The sequence below is a fragment of the Pantherophis guttatus genome, chromosome 2 (genome assembly GCF_059756535.1).
Source record: "Pantherophis guttatus breed Tessera chromosome 2, ASM5975653v1, whole genome shotgun sequence".
Classification (NCBI taxonomy): Eukaryota; Metazoa; Chordata; class Lepidosauria; order Squamata; family Colubridae; genus Pantherophis; species Pantherophis guttatus.
This window is the reverse complement of record NC_142064.1, coordinates 223797233-223814160: the sequence shown is the minus strand read 5'-3', so window position 1 is coordinate 223814160 and position 16928 is coordinate 223797233. Positions and strand designations below refer to the sequence as shown.

Below are 16928 nucleotides of genomic sequence, written 5' to 3'. Positions count from 1 at the left end.
TTCCACCCAGTCTTTAAAATAATTTCTGTACGCTTTATTATTTTCTTTTCATAAAATACTTTCAGATTTTGTTTTGGAGATTTCTAAGAACCTCTTTAGGTCCTATTATCACTTTTGAGCTAATAAAACTTTTTCACTCTGATACTCCTCAGTAACATCAGACCATATTTGCCCTGCAAATCCAAATTAGTTGTGTCCTTTGGACTTCACTGATGTAGATTATGAGAATTGTCTTGAATTAAAAACTGTTAATAGAGCATTAGCTTTCTATAGTGGCTCTGTATCTTTATGGCAATCCCGTTGAGGTATGGAACAGATGAAATGATTATATAAACTGCTGATTGGTACTCTCCCATATTTTACATTTGTTTTTAATTGCTTTAATTTGTTTTTTATTATTTTTCTTACTATTGTTTTTTACTGTTTAATTTTTTTTATTTTGTAAGCCACTCAGAGACACACATGTGAGATGCAATATATAAATTAAATAAACAGAAGATAATATAGTATCTTTGATTTATTGTATGTGAGACCCAAAAAAAGATCAACAGGTCTTTACCATGATTTTAATCATCTTTGGTGTCATGATAGGTTTTCATAGAGTTTATTTCCAATTGTACTGGACATTATTTCATATTATAGGATTTTTATCGTATTGCTTGTAGAAATACAATATAAATGTATCATTAATAATATTTAATTGTCTGATAGATCTATATACTCTTAACAAAAGAAAACAAATAAAACTCTTCTTAGAGTACCATCTTAGCTGTTCCCATGTGGTTGTTATACCTATGGTGCTTATTCTAAATCATCTTGTGACTGGATTAAAGCTTGGATATGGGTTGCTGTGATATAAAAAGCCAAGCATAATGTCTTAAATTATTCCACCTTATATTCACAGTGTAGGAACTATATCTTGGCTGTTCCCCATGTTCAAACTTGGTGTACTAATGACGTTTTTCAGATATTTTTTCAGCTAAGAAGAGGCCCTCATTGTGGGGAAGAAGGCTTGATTCAGAATGCCCACATGTACTGTAGTCACAATGCAAGTTCATTTAACCATTTAACAGTAACAGACTTGGAAGGGACCTTGGGGGGTGGGAGGCGCCAATGTGGGCCACCCCCTGGCTCAAATCCATAGCTACGGAGCCCTCCCCAGCTGCAAAGAAACATAGTCCAATACAGAAACTACAAGTAAAAAGTCAAAATAATCTGACAGAAGTCCAGGGGGTTTTCCAAGGCTCAGCTCACAAGCTCTGGAGCGAAGCAAAAAAGCATCCATAAGCTGAGACTGAGTTGAAAAAACTGAGGAACGTCACCAAGGAGGCGGAACATCAGAAAATTCAACTCAGTCCATAGAGCTAAAGTCTAGAATAACCCATCCTGGCACCTCCCATCGATACACTATGGAGAACTGCCGAACTTTCTGATCAAAAAGCTCAGTGTCTTAGCCACTGAGCCACCTAGTCATCTGTTTGTATCTTGATTCAAATAGAAATAGGATTACAATCTTCAGTTTACAACTGAAACTACAATAAAGGAGATCTTTCCTTAAGGGATGCAAGACCAAAAATAATTGTGTTGAACAGCAATGCTGCCTTATCTTTTATATGGCCTATTTTTGGGGTCTACTGTCTTCCAGATGTTTCACACTTCAACTCTAAGGAGTTCCATCTTATTTGAACCTTATTAGTAGCCAAAGAATTATGGAGGGCACCAGGTTGGGGAACACTTCTCCAGCACATAACAAAAGAATTGAGATTTTGAATTATGCATCTGATTTAACTAACCAGAAGGGGGAAGAAAACCTAAAATGTCTCAAATCATTCTACATTTCAGTTTGTGCTTTAAAAACCAAACTGCTATGAACACAAACAAATCAGGAAATTCTTGGAGACTATCCCAATGATATTTATAGAGCCTAGAAATTGGTCTGCCTGATGAATATATTCAACATGTAAATAGTGGCTGTTCCCAGCACAATCTGAACTTGTATTCTGCAAAATTGAATGTGGGTGATATTATGAAGCTGGAGACTTATTTCTGTCAAACTGCAGATCTTTTTACATATTGCTTTTTAGAAGAAAACTAAAAGTAGCAGATAAAATAACATGGTGTTACAATCCAGGTCAAAATTTAGGTTCTTAAATGTCTGAAAAGCTGCTCTGGATATTAGGAATGTATCTCAAGTTGAATGGCTACTAGAAACACAATACAGCAGTTCATTTACTAATCTGTTTAAAAGATGCATCCAGAATCATTTTATTACATCATTTGGCTTTGACTGCATATATAATTTCTTGGGCATTTTGGCATGGCAATTTATCTAAATTTTCATACTAGCATAGAAAAATATACAGCTAGGCCTTATATAAAGGCAACATCATTAGGCTCATTGGACAACTTCCCTAATATCCTGAAGGCATTGAGTCTCGTAATATAAAGGTCTCCTCAGGAGTAAAACAGAGGAAGGGGACCTTGTGAGAATAGGTATCGTAACAGAAATCTGACAACTGACATTCTTTCACCAGATGTGGAAAGTAAAGGCAGAATTTGTCACTATGTGTGTCATATTATTTAACCTGCTCTTCTTTTCTTTTCTTTTTTTTAATATACTTTATTAAATTTTTCCATTATAAAAGAATATACAATCTCTATCTCCTTCAGAGGCACAGTATTTATACAATTTACGAAATCATACTTCAAATAAACTTCATCCTTAGCTGTTCAATATTCTATGCAATATAGCTCGTACTTCAAGTGCATAACAAATCATATCCTAAAATCATGTTTTTGTCTTGTTCTTCAACCAATTGTACCAATTTCCCCATACTTCATAATAGTTAGATTTCTCCTCATTATTTATCTCACTCGTCAATTTTGCCATTTCTGCGCACTCTAGGATTATGTTTATTAGTATTTCTTCTGAGGGTATGGTTTTATTTTTCCAGTATTTCGCAAAGGCTAGTCTAGCCGCTGTTGTAATCTGGATTATGAGTTGAGTTTTGTTGTTGTTGAGGCCGTCTCCGATTATACCCAGAAGGAAGATTTCTGGAGATAAAATTATCTCCTGTCCCGTTATTTCACATAGCCAATATCGAATTTTTGACCAGAACCTTTTGGTCTCTGGACAGGTCCACCATAGATGATAGAAGGTGCCGACCGCTTTTCCACATTTCCAACACGTGGCTGAGAGATTGGGAAACATTTTCGCTAACCTAGCTGGCGTTAGATACCACCTGTGTAGCATTTTATAATGGTTTTATCTGAATGTTACCAATTTCGTCATTTTATAGTTCCTATTCCAGGCCATCTCCCAGTCGTTAAAATTTAATCTGTATCCCAAATTTTTTTCCCAAATATTTAACTGAATTTTTGCTATAATCTCTGCCCTATCCTCATCTAGTAAGAAGTTATATATTTTTGCTAGCATTTTCTTGTCTACTCCCCAAATAATTTTATCAAAATTTCCATGCTTGGCTTCTATACCAAATTGGTCTCTGTCTTTTTGAAATCTTGAATTAATCTGCACCAATCCAAGTTGAAACCCTGGTCCCTCAATAAATCCAAAGATTTGAGCTTCCCCTTTTCATCAAGAATATCTTTATACGTGCCCAAGTTATAGTCATCTCTCCTGTTTGGGGCCGCCAACGCTTCCATAATAGAAAGCCAATTAGGTACCTTAGTATAAATCCTCTGTCTAATTTCCTCCCACGTGCGTATAAGTGTCTCCCTAATTTTATGTTTATGGAAGTAGGATTTTTTCTTGTTCTTTGTGTCCCACAGGTGAGCATGCCATCCTTCTGATAGGTCATGTCCTTCTAATGTCAGGATTCTCCTATTTCGTAACGTGATCCACTCCTTAATCCAAATTATTTTCACCGCCTTTTGGTATATTTCCCAATCGGGGAGCCCGAATCCTCCCAAATTTCTTTTTCCTTGCAGTATCTTGAAGGAGATCCTCGATTTCTTACCCTCCCATAAGAAGTTTCTAATATGTTTGTTCAGGTCCAGAAAGAAATTTTTATCTAAGGTTATCGGAATATTTTGAAATAGGAACAGAATTTTAGGTAGGATGTTCATTTTGATTGCTGCTATTTTACCAATCAGAGACAGTTTTAGCCTTTTCCATCTTTCTAGGTCCTGATATATTTTTTGCAATAGAGGGATATAATTGTCTTCTTTTAATGATGAGAATCTCGCAGTGATCCATATTCCTAAATATTTTATTTTCTTAGCTACCTGGAGGCCTAATAAGTCTTCCACTTCCTTTTTTTGTGAGTCTGTCATATTTTTCACTATTATTTTAGTTTTTTTCCTATTAAGTTTAAGGCCCGCCACTTCTCCATAGTTCTGTATTTCCTGCATTAATTTTAAACCGTTAACCTGCTTTTCATTCAGGAGCATCAGGATACAAACTCCGTCTTCCTAATAACCCATCCTGTGAAGTAGATTGGACTGAAAGTATGGCTAGACAAAGTGACCCAGTTGAGAATGGACCAGAGCCTGCATATCTATGCAGTCGTTCAACCTCACAGTAGCTACCGTGAAAGTCTGAGATAATAACAGTAGTAAAACAAAGGACTGATTTCTATTAAACGATCTCTACTGAGAATAAATAGCAGTCATGGCATTTTCTGAGTTCCTAGATACTGATGACAATAGTGTTATATAGCAGATGCTATAGAGCACTGCACACCAAGACAACCAGACACAAGAACTATTTTTCCCCGAACGCCATCACTCTGCTAAACAAATAATTCCCTCAACACAGTCAAACTATTCAATAAGGCTGCATTACTATTACTATTAGTCTTCTCACCGTTCCTATCACCCATCTCTTCCCATTATGACTACATGACTGCATGACTGTAACTTTGTTGCTTGCATCCTTGATATTGTTTGTTTCCTGATTGCTTATTTGTTCTCTATGACTATCATTAAGTGTTGTACCTTATGATTCTTGACAAGCGTATCTTGTCCTTTTATATACGCTGAGAGCATACGCACCAAAGACAAATTCCTTGCGTGTCCAATCATACTTGGCCAATAAAGAATTCTATTCTATTCTAAAATGACTTGTTTCTGGTACATGGATTACTATGCCTCTGTCCTTCAGCTAATTTGTTGGGAGGCAGAATGCTCCTGCCTTCCTTTTATTCCACATCAACAGTCGATTGTTCAGAACACGGTCCAAGACAGATTTATCCATGCAACTAAATCTGTGATAATATTCCCCCCCTCCAAGTGTTTTAACTTATCTTCCTGAAACTAATGTTTTGACCTTCACGTTAAACATATGTATTAAATATAATGGGCTGAACATGTTTGAGCATTTTATTATTACTGCATTTGTGGTATTTTGTTTCTATACGGATGTCATACTTCCTCTCAACATTACCAACATCAGAATTTCATCAGCATACATTAATCTTTAATGGGACTTACCTAGTCAGTAGAATAATTTTTTTTAAAAAATTAGAAAAAAATGGCCAAAGTGGATATGTACTCACTATATATACTTCATGACTACTGACAAAGTGGCACTTTTAAAATCTGCATGTATTTTTATACTTGGTTAGCTATTGAGACTCTGGTACTTGCAGCTGCAGCAGCATACAAAACTGATAAATAAATTAAAATGTAAGGATAAATTAACATCTGCCAATCATATACTCACTTGTGTCAGAGAGACCTAAATCATTTAAATGTATTGTAATGCTTCTACAGCAAGCTAAACACCCTATCTTTTCTTCCTTCAAAACAGTCATGGCAAAAACATTATTGTTGTAATGATTCATCTTATGTTTTTTTCTTCACTCTCATCAAAACACTTACCTCTAGCATAAATGAAAGATGGAAGGTAAGGTGACACAGACTGAAAGAATCAGATGTACCTCACAGATTTTACACAAATCCATCAACCAGTACAGACAATCCTTTCTGTGATTTCTCTTCCTTACTTCATACTGCTGATAAAAATATCTGGAGAGGAGGCCATTTCAGTCTCCGTAATACAGGTAGTCCTCCACTTACAAACATTTGTTTAGTGGCCATTAAAAGTTACAATGGCACTGAAAAAAGTGACTTATGAGAGGTTTTTTTTTTATTTAGGACCCATGATCAAAATTCAATTGCTTGGCAATTATTTCATATTTATGATGATATGCAGTGTCCTGGGGTCAGGTGATCACTTTTTGCAACCTTCTGATAAGCAAAGTCAATGGGGACACCAGATTCACTTAATAACCGGGTTACTAATTTAACAGTTGTAGTGATTCACTTAACAACTGTGGCAAGGAAGATCATAAAATGGGGCAAAGCTCACTTAACAAATGTCTCACTTAGCAACTTAAATTTTGGGCTCAATTGTGGTCGTAAGTCGAGGACTACCTGTACTGTAGGTATGTTCTATTCCCTCTTGTTATATTTCTTTGATTTGTACCAAGATGGAATTGCTCACTTATGATCTAGTTATACTGAATGGGAAAGAGCCAAACTATCACAAGGGAATACATTGATTTTTAGGGCAATACAATTCTCACCTCTTTCTTATTCCGGGAAATGACATTTGGATCGATAGATCCCAGAGACAAGTTTGGCAGGACAAAGTTAAGTATTTTAGCTGCAAATACCTGAGGGAGAAAAATATAATTAATATCTTGGAAGGCAAGAAGAGAATTATAGAAGTCAGTTTTGCAGATGGCAGAAACTTTTTTTTTAGCTTAACCACTACATTGTTACTGCATTCCAGCTGAAGATTTGCTCCTGAATGCCAACAAATGGATTTATTCCAAATGTATCAGAAAGGCCGAAAAGATTCTCAGGACTATTTATAAGGGAAAGCTTGATGCAACTGGTGTTATTCCCCAAAACCTCTTTGTCCAACTTTAGGACTCTTAAATTTCTTCCTGACAACAAAAAAGGGAAGGAATCCTGGCTGAAGAAGTTGAGAGAAAGCCAGCTTTTCCCTTCTTCAAGGGTTGTTTGCCAGGGTTCCTTCTTGTTGCTATTCACTTTGTATTTTAGTTTCCTACAGTGACAATTGTAGCTTATGTGATTTACAGTATAGTTCTTTAAACATGGTAAACACATTCTGTAGCAGGGATACAAATAAAGAGAAAAATGTGTACACATTGACTAGAGAGATCTATTGCATAGTTAATTTCTGGGAGTTAAATACAAAAATATAAAGATGCTAAAAGAAGAAAAGCACTGTAAGCCGCCCTGAGTCTCTGGAGAAGGGTGGCATATAAATCAAACGAATAAATAAATAAATAAATAAATAAATAAATAAAAAGAAAATACTTCAAAAAATTCCACTAATAGGATTCTATAACTGATCCCAATGCTGAATAATCTCTGATCTTCTGTAGATTACATTCTAATTAAGTGGTCATCACTTAAAAACAACGATAGCCAAGAAAATACTTTGCCAGGTCTATTTTAAGGACACATTCATTACTGCATGCAGTAATGTTTCCTGGAAAATGTAAAATGAAATCTGTGACCTTGATTTTCTCTGAATCTATTAAATGTAATAATATCCATAACATTCTCTGATCCTCCTGCATCAAAGATTGCTACGAACTGTGGGAAAAATATATTGTATTAATGTTAAAAAAAATAAAGTAAAAGTTTTCCCAGAATAGAAAGTTTCAAAGTGACACAATTTCAGAGGGGTCTATGACAACTCACCACAGCCAACTCTCTATAGCCGTCTCACCATGGCCAACTCGCCGTAGCCAACTTGCTGAGGCTAACTCGCCACGGTCAACTCACCACGGGACAACTCGCTGCGGGACAAGAGTTAGACTAATATAGAGAAATAGTGGAATAGAATCACGAAGATGGTTCTAGATGATCCAAAGAAAGGATGCCAAAGAAAGGACAAAATGAAATGCGAATGTCAAAAATTAAAATATTTTAAAAATTATTTTAAATAGTTAAATTGAATTGTTGAATTGTTCCACAGTGAGTTGTCTTGTGGCAAGTTGGCCACGGGGAATTTTCCCGTGGCAAGTTGGCTGCAGCGAGTTGTCCCATTCTGATTTCAGAGGCATTTACAGGAAACGAAAATGACATTGCCCCAGTCTGCAGAGGGCTATGTTGTGAAGTGCAGCATCTAATATTCCCCCTAGGACTCTTCAACTTTTCACCAAATTAGATTTTGTTGGTTTAATACCTCCAATCTTTTTTCTTCCATTTTGCTGAATATTTAAGCTAATGAAGAGTTCTGTTCCTAATACAGTGAAACTTCATTTTATTGTACCCCAGTTTAGTGGACTTTGAAGGCAATGAACAGAACTTTTACCTGAAGTAATGCAGATGATTTAGTTAAATTACCATAATTTGTGTGAATTTACATCATTATATGATAAGCCTAATGACATGAACTGACACAAATGACAAATTATATAATTGGCATTATTATATAAGTGACATAAATTTGGATTTAATGGACATTCAGGCTTAATGGACATGCTCTCCTGCCTAATGGTCTATTAAACTGATGTTTTAATGTACAAATATTGTCTATTAATTTTTGAATTTTTCAGAATATAAGTAGTTTAATTCTTATCTTCTGATTGCTAATATACCCTATCCGAAAATATTAGGAGTCAGGCTGATAGAAAAGATGCTTTATTAAATACCTCACAAATTAATGACAATTATCTATATTGGAGAGAAGCCCTTTTCTCCAAAACTAGCTTATTAATGGAATGTTTGAAAAACAGACTCTGTAAAATTCAACTTTTTAAAACTTAGCCAATCGTATCTGTGAGATAAAGATATTGCTAATCCTCAGTCCCATCTGCCTTCCTTTGTTAGTTACCTCTTGAAAAAGCAAGATCAGCAGCTAATTTAATGCTCTAATTGTAAGTAGTCGTAGCAGTTATTACATAACAATTTGCTTTGAATTGCATTCATCCAAACCTCTCCTAAGCAAGCAGTTTTCATTAAAGCTTGGTAAAGTGCTGAATAAGACTGTCTGGCTGTACACCCAGGTTGTTGCTGTTGTTATCGCTGCAGCTGTTACCTACATAATTTATGGGGCAACATTCCAAATTAGGAGCAGGCCGGAAATGTAGCTCCTTTCAGCAACCCTTTAAAGAAGGTTTTTCATGAGCCCAGGAAAAGTTCAGCTACTTTAAAGAGTTGCTAACAAGAGAGAGCTGTAATGAGAATCATTGACCCAAGAGAGTTTTACAAGTTTTTGCAGCACATGGTTTAATAAATAAAGGTTTAGGGAGAAAGAACACAGGTAGTCCTTGACTTATGGAAGTTTATTCAGTGACTGTTCGAAGTTACAGCAACACTGGAAAAAAGTGACTTATGACCATTTTTCACACTTATGACCACTGCAGCATGCCCATGGTCATGTGATTTATATTTGGATGCTTGACAACTGACTCACACTTATGATGGTTGCAGTGCCCAAGAGTCATGTGATTCCCCTTTTGCAACCTTTTGACAAGCAAAGTCAATGGGAAAACCATATTCACTTAACAAACGTGTCACTAATTTAACAAATGCAATTATTCACTTCACAAATACGGCAAGAAGTCATAAATGGGGCAAAACTCACTTAACAAATTTCTCACTTAGCAACATAAATTTTGGGCTCAATTGTAGTCATAAGTTGAGAACTATTGGCATACAATACTCTTGTCAGGTCTGCTTACTTGATCTGATTCATCACATTGTACAATATCAGATAAGATGATAGTATATGGTATGTGGCATACATGATTGTTCATAAACTATCAAGGGGAGGAAATTTCTCCACAATAGGAAATTATTGTTGGCTGAGAATAAACTCCATGAATGAGTCCATAGACTAGCTGTGGAGCTGGTTGTTAATTTTCCTTGCCAAGCTTAATAAAGTTTAAGCCTCACCTATTTAAAATAATTATTTTTCGAACTGTCTGTTAGAAGTGAAGCTAAAATAATTTGAAACACCCCCCCTCCCCTATTCATCACTCTGGTCAACCCAATAGAGGTTGGTACAGAAGCTGAAGTCTCGATGGTTCTAAGACACCTCCAAAAATTGTTACCAGATTGCATTTTTAATATGACTGAAAGGGGAAGCTGATTAAATACAGGAGAGGCGAGCAATCCTATTAAACTGCATTCAATTGTGGAAATAAATTTTTGTCTTGGCCCCACCAATTCCATTTTGGAGTGCAGCCCTGGGAATACTATTCAAAGTTTAAGAGTGGCTTTCTGCCCAGAGAAAGCTGACATTCTGTGCTAAGTTATGAATTGTTTTAACCATGCCTTCTGAACATGTCACAGGCCTTCATCACTCAAACATCATGGTTTACAAACCACAAAGAGTTCACACACCAGGCTAAGCAAACTGCATTAAGGCGTAGCATAGCATGGGAACTTAGCCAGAGATCATGCATCTGGAAACTGAGGGAACAAAAGCAGCTTGGGAAGAGAGATTTGTCAAACTAAATCTACAGGAAAAGGAAAAGGTTAGTTCAAGGTTCTTGCTCTAAATTACAATTCTGATTTTTGTGAGAAAAAGGGCATTTTCATTTATTATAATATGTATTTAATCCTACAGATTTTGCACTGGCCACAAACCTTTTTACATTCAATTTTAGGAAAAGCTTTACATTCATGTATATATATATATTTTTAAAAAGAAAATAGTGCTCTACCACATATAGAGAGGTTAGGCTGGTGAAAGAAAGGGCTATTATCTCAAGACAGTAAGATTTTTAGCTGACATTTAGATAGTGTGCCTGGAATTAAATGAACACCTTTTTTTTTTTTTTTTACCTTGATCGGTGTCGCTACATCAGGACTTGCAACTACTAAAGGAGAAATTAATACCATGCCTGAAAAGTCATTTGGTCTTTCGCACGCGGTGAGGATGGCAATGGCTCCTCCCTGAAATGAAAAAGCAAGCAATGGGTTGATGATTGCTAAGACTATTGATCTCAGTAAAGCAGAGGTGAGAAGTTTGTACAACACTACAACTCCCAGCATGTCTTACCATTGGCATGCTGACTAGAGTTGCAGCTGAATTGGAATTTAGAAATACCTGTCATGGTTGCCAACCCCCTCCCCCCTCCCCCGGGTCATATAACAAAGAGATGACAAGCACTTATGGGCAGGTACATTATCAAGGTTACTATCTTGAGAACCTTGCCAATTTATACTGGCAATGACTTATTGTGGCAATGGCCACAACTATATTCAATTTCCTTCTGCACCGAGAAAAAGACAAATTTAGATCAATTCCATTATTATGTATCACTGATTCCAACCAGCAATAACAGACAAAAAACTTCAAAGGAACTGTGGAGGTGATAATTTCAGAACTTATGTAATGAATGCAAGCATGTATCACCAAGTGTGCAATTCACCCGCATTGGCAGCAGAGCCTCATGGCAATGATTCAAAAGGTGTTTCAATACCACTTCCAGGCATTGTACAACACTGGAATACCCAGAAATATAACTGCACAAAGAAATCATCCTAGGAATCACAATACAGCTATTAGGTGCTTGTTAAAGAATGTTTTTCTTTATTTACATATTAAACTCATATATATTATTCCTTTACAAGAAAAACCAAAAATGCCAAAAAAAGAAAAGAAATGTAAATCACTGTTCCTGCTCCCTCAAACTACAATCAGATTTTTACAAAATGCAAGAGGAAAGACAGCATTTTTCCAGTGATATGGAAAAAAATGGCTCCCAGCATGTCCATAAAGGGCCAAAAATGGAAGAGAAGGAGAAGCAGACAGGAGTAAATCAAGAGATTCATAGTCAGTTAAGGAATGATGCAACTAGAAAGAAGGGAATGGCAAGTAAAGAGTCTGATCAAGCTGTGGGATGAAACATAAGCCAAAGGGAAAGTCAAAGTCAAACTATATCCCAAAATTAGATTAATAAATCATCAATACATGCTTGCATTAAAAATGTATGATTTAATGAGCCATGATGGCGCAGTGGTTAGAATGCAGTACTGCAGGCTACTTCTGCTGCCTGCCAGCTGCCTGCAGTTCGGCAGTTCGATTCTCACTGGCTCAAGGTTGACTCAACTTTCCATCTTTCCGAGGTTGGTAAAATGAGGACCCAGATTGTTGGGGGGAATATGCTGACTCTGTAAACAGCTTAGAGACGTAAGCTGTTTACGTCTTAGACACGTAAGCTGTAAAATACTATGAAGGGGTATATAAGTCTAAGTGCTATTGCTAAGCACTATTAAAACAAAGAACGATAAATACATTTTATTTTTTCTTACAGAAAAGAATAATAGCTGTTTGGGAAGCAAATTTTAGGGCCATGTTTTTTGAAGTTTTGGATAATCTGGCTAGATGTAAGAAACAAAGGAATTTGAAGGCATAAAAACTGGACTCTTAAAACTGGACTGATTATTCCAGTTTTGGAAGGATTTATTGACTATTAATTGGCATAGTCATTTAAAAAAAACCACTGAATGCCAAGACAGTTTGGGACTGCAAGCTAAAATGCTCCCTTTTCAAGCCAAAAGTATGTATCTCAACCTCAGTAAGCAGGAGAGTTCAGTGTGATTCACAAATAGTTGCCATGGGAAATCCTTGGAGAACTGTATTAAAGATACATCATTCTGTTTACTTGCAGGAATAAATTTGTGTGTACATGAATATGAGGAATATTTGGGTAGCTTCAATTTCAGTTTATGCTTTTTGTTTTAAAGGTTTACCGTGAACTTCAAATCAGACATCACCTTCTTAACTTCTGATAAGAGATGGCTATGCTCGCCTTAACTCTGTTTCAAAGCCCACATTTTTTGTTTTGAGATTTCTTTGAAGATACTCAGCAAAAAAAGTTTAATTTTTTCATGCAAGTCCCCATCGCTACTATTCAATGCTCTTTTATTTTTATTTTATTTATTTATTTATTTTATTTCAAATTTATATACCGCACCTTCTCCCGAGGGACTCAGGGCGGTGTACAGCCAGATAAAAACATACAATACAAACATTAAAAACAATTAAAAAGATATATATTAATTTGGCCCCAATTTAAAATAACAAACCAATTAAAAATATTTTAAAAATATATTAAGCCAGCCCGGCTTGCTGAAAAAAGAAAGTTTTAAGGGCACGGTGGAAGGCACCGAGGTCTTGGATTCTCCTTATCTCTGGGGGCAGCTAATGCCTTGGCTGTATACAAGAAGAAGAAAAAAATTGTGTGTGTATATGTTTGTGTATGTATGTCAAGTAGATCATAGCAATTTCTTGCCTAGCTTTCAGTGGGGTTTTTTTGCCTTCAAAAACCCGAATTCTGTTGATAACTAAAAGGAATAGAATGAGAAATGAATACGCATTCAGAATACAAGCTGTCACTGATACATTCTATAGCTGTATTAAAGTTCAGAGATGATAAACCATTCCTTTGAAGTGAATGACAACTGACTCACACACGCAACCTTTTGCATTTTCATCCCTGAACCTTCTTAACCTTTGTTAGTTAGCTTAAAACTTTCAGAACAAGCTATGATTGGGGCTGTACATCCTTTGTAGTAAAAATAAAAATTCTATTGTAAGGTAGCACAAAGTCTAAATCATAGAATATTACATGTATTATGAGTAAACCATAGCATAACTTTGGGGATGTTTTATTTTACATGGTTTATTCTTGTATTCAATGATTACATGATTCAGAGTTGATGAGTAATGATGTATCCATTCCCGTATCACAAGCTTGTTCAATGTCCACCCTAGTTCTTGACAATACCTCTAGGCAGTATCCTGGTTGAATTGTCCACCTACAGTATTCTTTCATCTGTTTTAGCTGGCAGTTCCAGGATCATTAAGCCACTTGCCAATGCATCCCCTAATGGGAGTATAAAGCCTCAAGATGCAAAATACCCCTTTTCTCATCCAACCAGCCTCTCTGAATTGGAACTTTGGAGCCTGCCCCCTTTTGTGGTTTTATTTCACCATCAAAAGATTTTCTGTAGCCTGTAGAATTGGAAAGCTAAGTTGTGGCCCCCAACACAAAAGTTCAAGTTTGGCTTTCATTTTGCACATTTCCTTTCCTTTCCTTCTCACCGCAAAAATGTATAGCAATGGCATATTCATTCTTCCCTTTAACAACACTTGAGAATCTCAGAAAATGGGGAAACTCACTCTTAAAAGAAATAAGGTCCTTAACTGGTATAGAAACATTTTAACCAACATGAATAAGGGGATCTGCCTGCCTGCCTGCCTGCCTGCCTGCCTGCCTGCCTGCCTGCCTGCCTGCCTACCTACCTACCTACCTACCTACCTACCTACCTATCTATCTATCTATCTATCTATCATCTATCTCTGTGCTTATCTGTCTGAAAAAAAACCTCTTCACTTGTTTATGTCTTTTTATGAAAATTGTGAGAACAATAATCCATGTAAAGTCTATTAGGGCATAAGAGAATCTCCAAAACGTTTTGTCTTTTATCTTTCTCATATATACATAAATACGTACATTCAGATCACATTCCTTTTTGGCAAAAATAAGAAGGTCATTTTTCCACTTGCGTTTCTAGAAATTCTACTTCATAGCTCTTCAATATTGGAAATAAGCCTTGGGAATGAATGGCGTGTACATCTGTAATTTCACATTAGAACTAGCAACTGTGCACTTTACATTTAGGTGGGCAGCTGTTTACCCATAACTCCAATAACATAGCCACTGCTTTTTGTGAAAATAAAAGAAAAACAAAAACAAAAAGAGGAGAGGAAGCAGGGAAAGAAAACAGAAAAGGCTATGATTAAAAAAAAAACTTTCTGGCACCAGTATTAATTGTTAGACTTCAGAAGCCTAACCCAAAATAAACAGCGTCTGCTGCTCTATAGGAGGCCAAGGCTCCATGAGGAAGGATAGTGTTCTTACCATGGAGTGCCCCAGAAGAAACACAGGAATGCCTGGATGATCCTTCTTCATGAGATCTATGTGCTGCAAGCTGTCTCTGACAAACACGTGAAAATCCGATATAACCATACGGTCTCCTTCACTTTGCCCATGGCCAACTGTAAAAGGGAAAAGGAAAAGTGACCTGCCATACCAGAAATAGTTCATACTTTGGCTCTTCTCAGACTTACCTATGAAACCCAACCTAGACACAAAAATTATATTCTGTTATAGTTTTCTCTCACATGGCACCATCGAGATGTGTGCAGGGTCTATTGGAACTGAGGTCCAACACATTTGGCAGTCACCAATTTAAGAAAAATTATATTGCATTTACAATATAATACGCTGTTGGTATTAACCACTTAGTCATGTCCAACTCTTGGTGACTTTACTTGCTCTCTATGCTACCCTGTCAAGCGTAGCTTCTTTCAGTTGTTTGTTATTCAACTTTGCATCTGATTTGATGTTATCAAGCCACTGATGAGGTTATCTATTTTGAAATATCTGTAAGAAAACAAGCAAGTTCAGAGAGCGCCAAGGATTCCTTAGCGTGTTCTTTGCTTGCCCCTTCTTCTTTGTCGACTAACCATTCCTAATACCATTGCCTTCTCCCAATGAATTCGCACGCACAGCATGGCCAAAGTAAATTGGACTTTTGCCTTATGATTTTAGCTTCCAGTGATGTGTCTGGTTTTATATCCAATGTAAATAACATCATTAGTGTGCAAAGGGCTCTAAATCCACAAAGCAATGAAAACAGGGGGAGCCCCAAACTATATATCACCTTTGTCTGGGGAATGTTTACCAGGGGTGGAATCCAGCAGGTTCTGGAGAACTGGTGGCGGAAATATTGAATAGTTCGGAGAACTGGCAAATACCATCTCTGGCTGGCCCCAGAGTGGGGTGGGAATGGAGATTTTGGAATATCCTTCCCCCAGGAGTGGGGAGGGAACAGGGATTTTCCAGTATCCTTCCCCTGCCACGCCCATCAAGCCACGCCCACAGAACCGGTAGTAAAAAAATCTGAATTTCACCACTGATGCTAACCTGTTGAGAATCAAAGGTAACACCAAGTCATGGAAGTAGAACTTTCATGTTCCACAACTGAGATTGCCAGAGGCTACACATGATTACGATCCCTACATAGTTGGGTGTCCTTAAGAGGCTTCCAATGTGGCCTGGTTTTATAACACTCTTATGAGGAAATAAATGTAGAATTCTAAACCTTTTCAGAAATAGGATGATGCACTACTAGATGGACTTCAGTCTGATTCAACAAGAGATGGGTCTTATATTCACAGCCTGAATAAGAAATGATTGCAGGCTATGGGACTAAGGCTTACACAGTTAAAAGCAGAAAATAATTATTACCTCCCTCCTTATCTATTTCCAGGGAAGGGCTGTTTATTTCATATGCTATTGAAGTTCATCATAATTATCCCTCATAAAATAGAACTGATGATCAGCTGATCTGACAAGATATATCCCACTGCCATATGATTGAACCAAAATTATAACTCAGTAATCATTGCAGCTTTGATTCCTAAAAGGAAAAAAAAAATGCTGAATAGCCAAGCTTAAGATTAGAGGGTAAAGAAATGCAGAGATTTCTGACATTACTCAGCTGCATGTTTTCTTGCCTTTTAATCCAGATTTTTGCCCTGTAAATGCTTCTTCAACACTGGTATTCATCCTGATGCCCTACAGTATTTGATGGCTGGAAAATGATCAAAGTCATCAGGTCTCAAGTTGAGAAAGACATATATACACAAAAAGAGGGGGGAAATAAGAATAAGAATGTCCCAAAGGTGCTTTTTCAAGAGGCAACTGGACTTTCTTTGAAGATGTTTCACTTCTTAACCAAGAAGCTTCTTCAGCTCTGACTGAATGGTGGAGAATGGAAGGATTTATACTCCTTGCAGACAGCTAGTCATTTGCATTCTTTTAGCCAATTGTTAAGACCATCTGTGTCATCAAGGTCACCTGAGTGGTGCAAATGTGTGTGGAGCCTTCCTGGAAGTG

General features: G+C 36.7%; 1 protein-coding gene across 6 annotated transcripts in view; it reads right to left on the bottom strand.

The window, feature by feature from the left end:
- Nucleotides 1-16928, bottom strand: part of MGLL (monoglyceride lipase) — a 191618-nt gene that overhangs the window by 11655 nt on the left and 163035 nt on the right. For all 6 annotated transcript variants that reach the window (XM_034431512.3, XM_034431511.3, XM_034431518.3 and 3 more), the window contains exons 4-6: nt 14886-15022; nt 10798-10908; nt 6549-6638 (exon numbers count right to left, since the gene is read on the bottom strand). In XM_034431512.3, coding sequence (XP_034287403.2) covers nt 6549-6638; nt 10798-10908; nt 14886-15022 — 338 coding nt within the window. The remainder of the gene's footprint in view (nt 1-6548; nt 6639-10797; nt 10909-14885; nt 15023-16928) is intronic.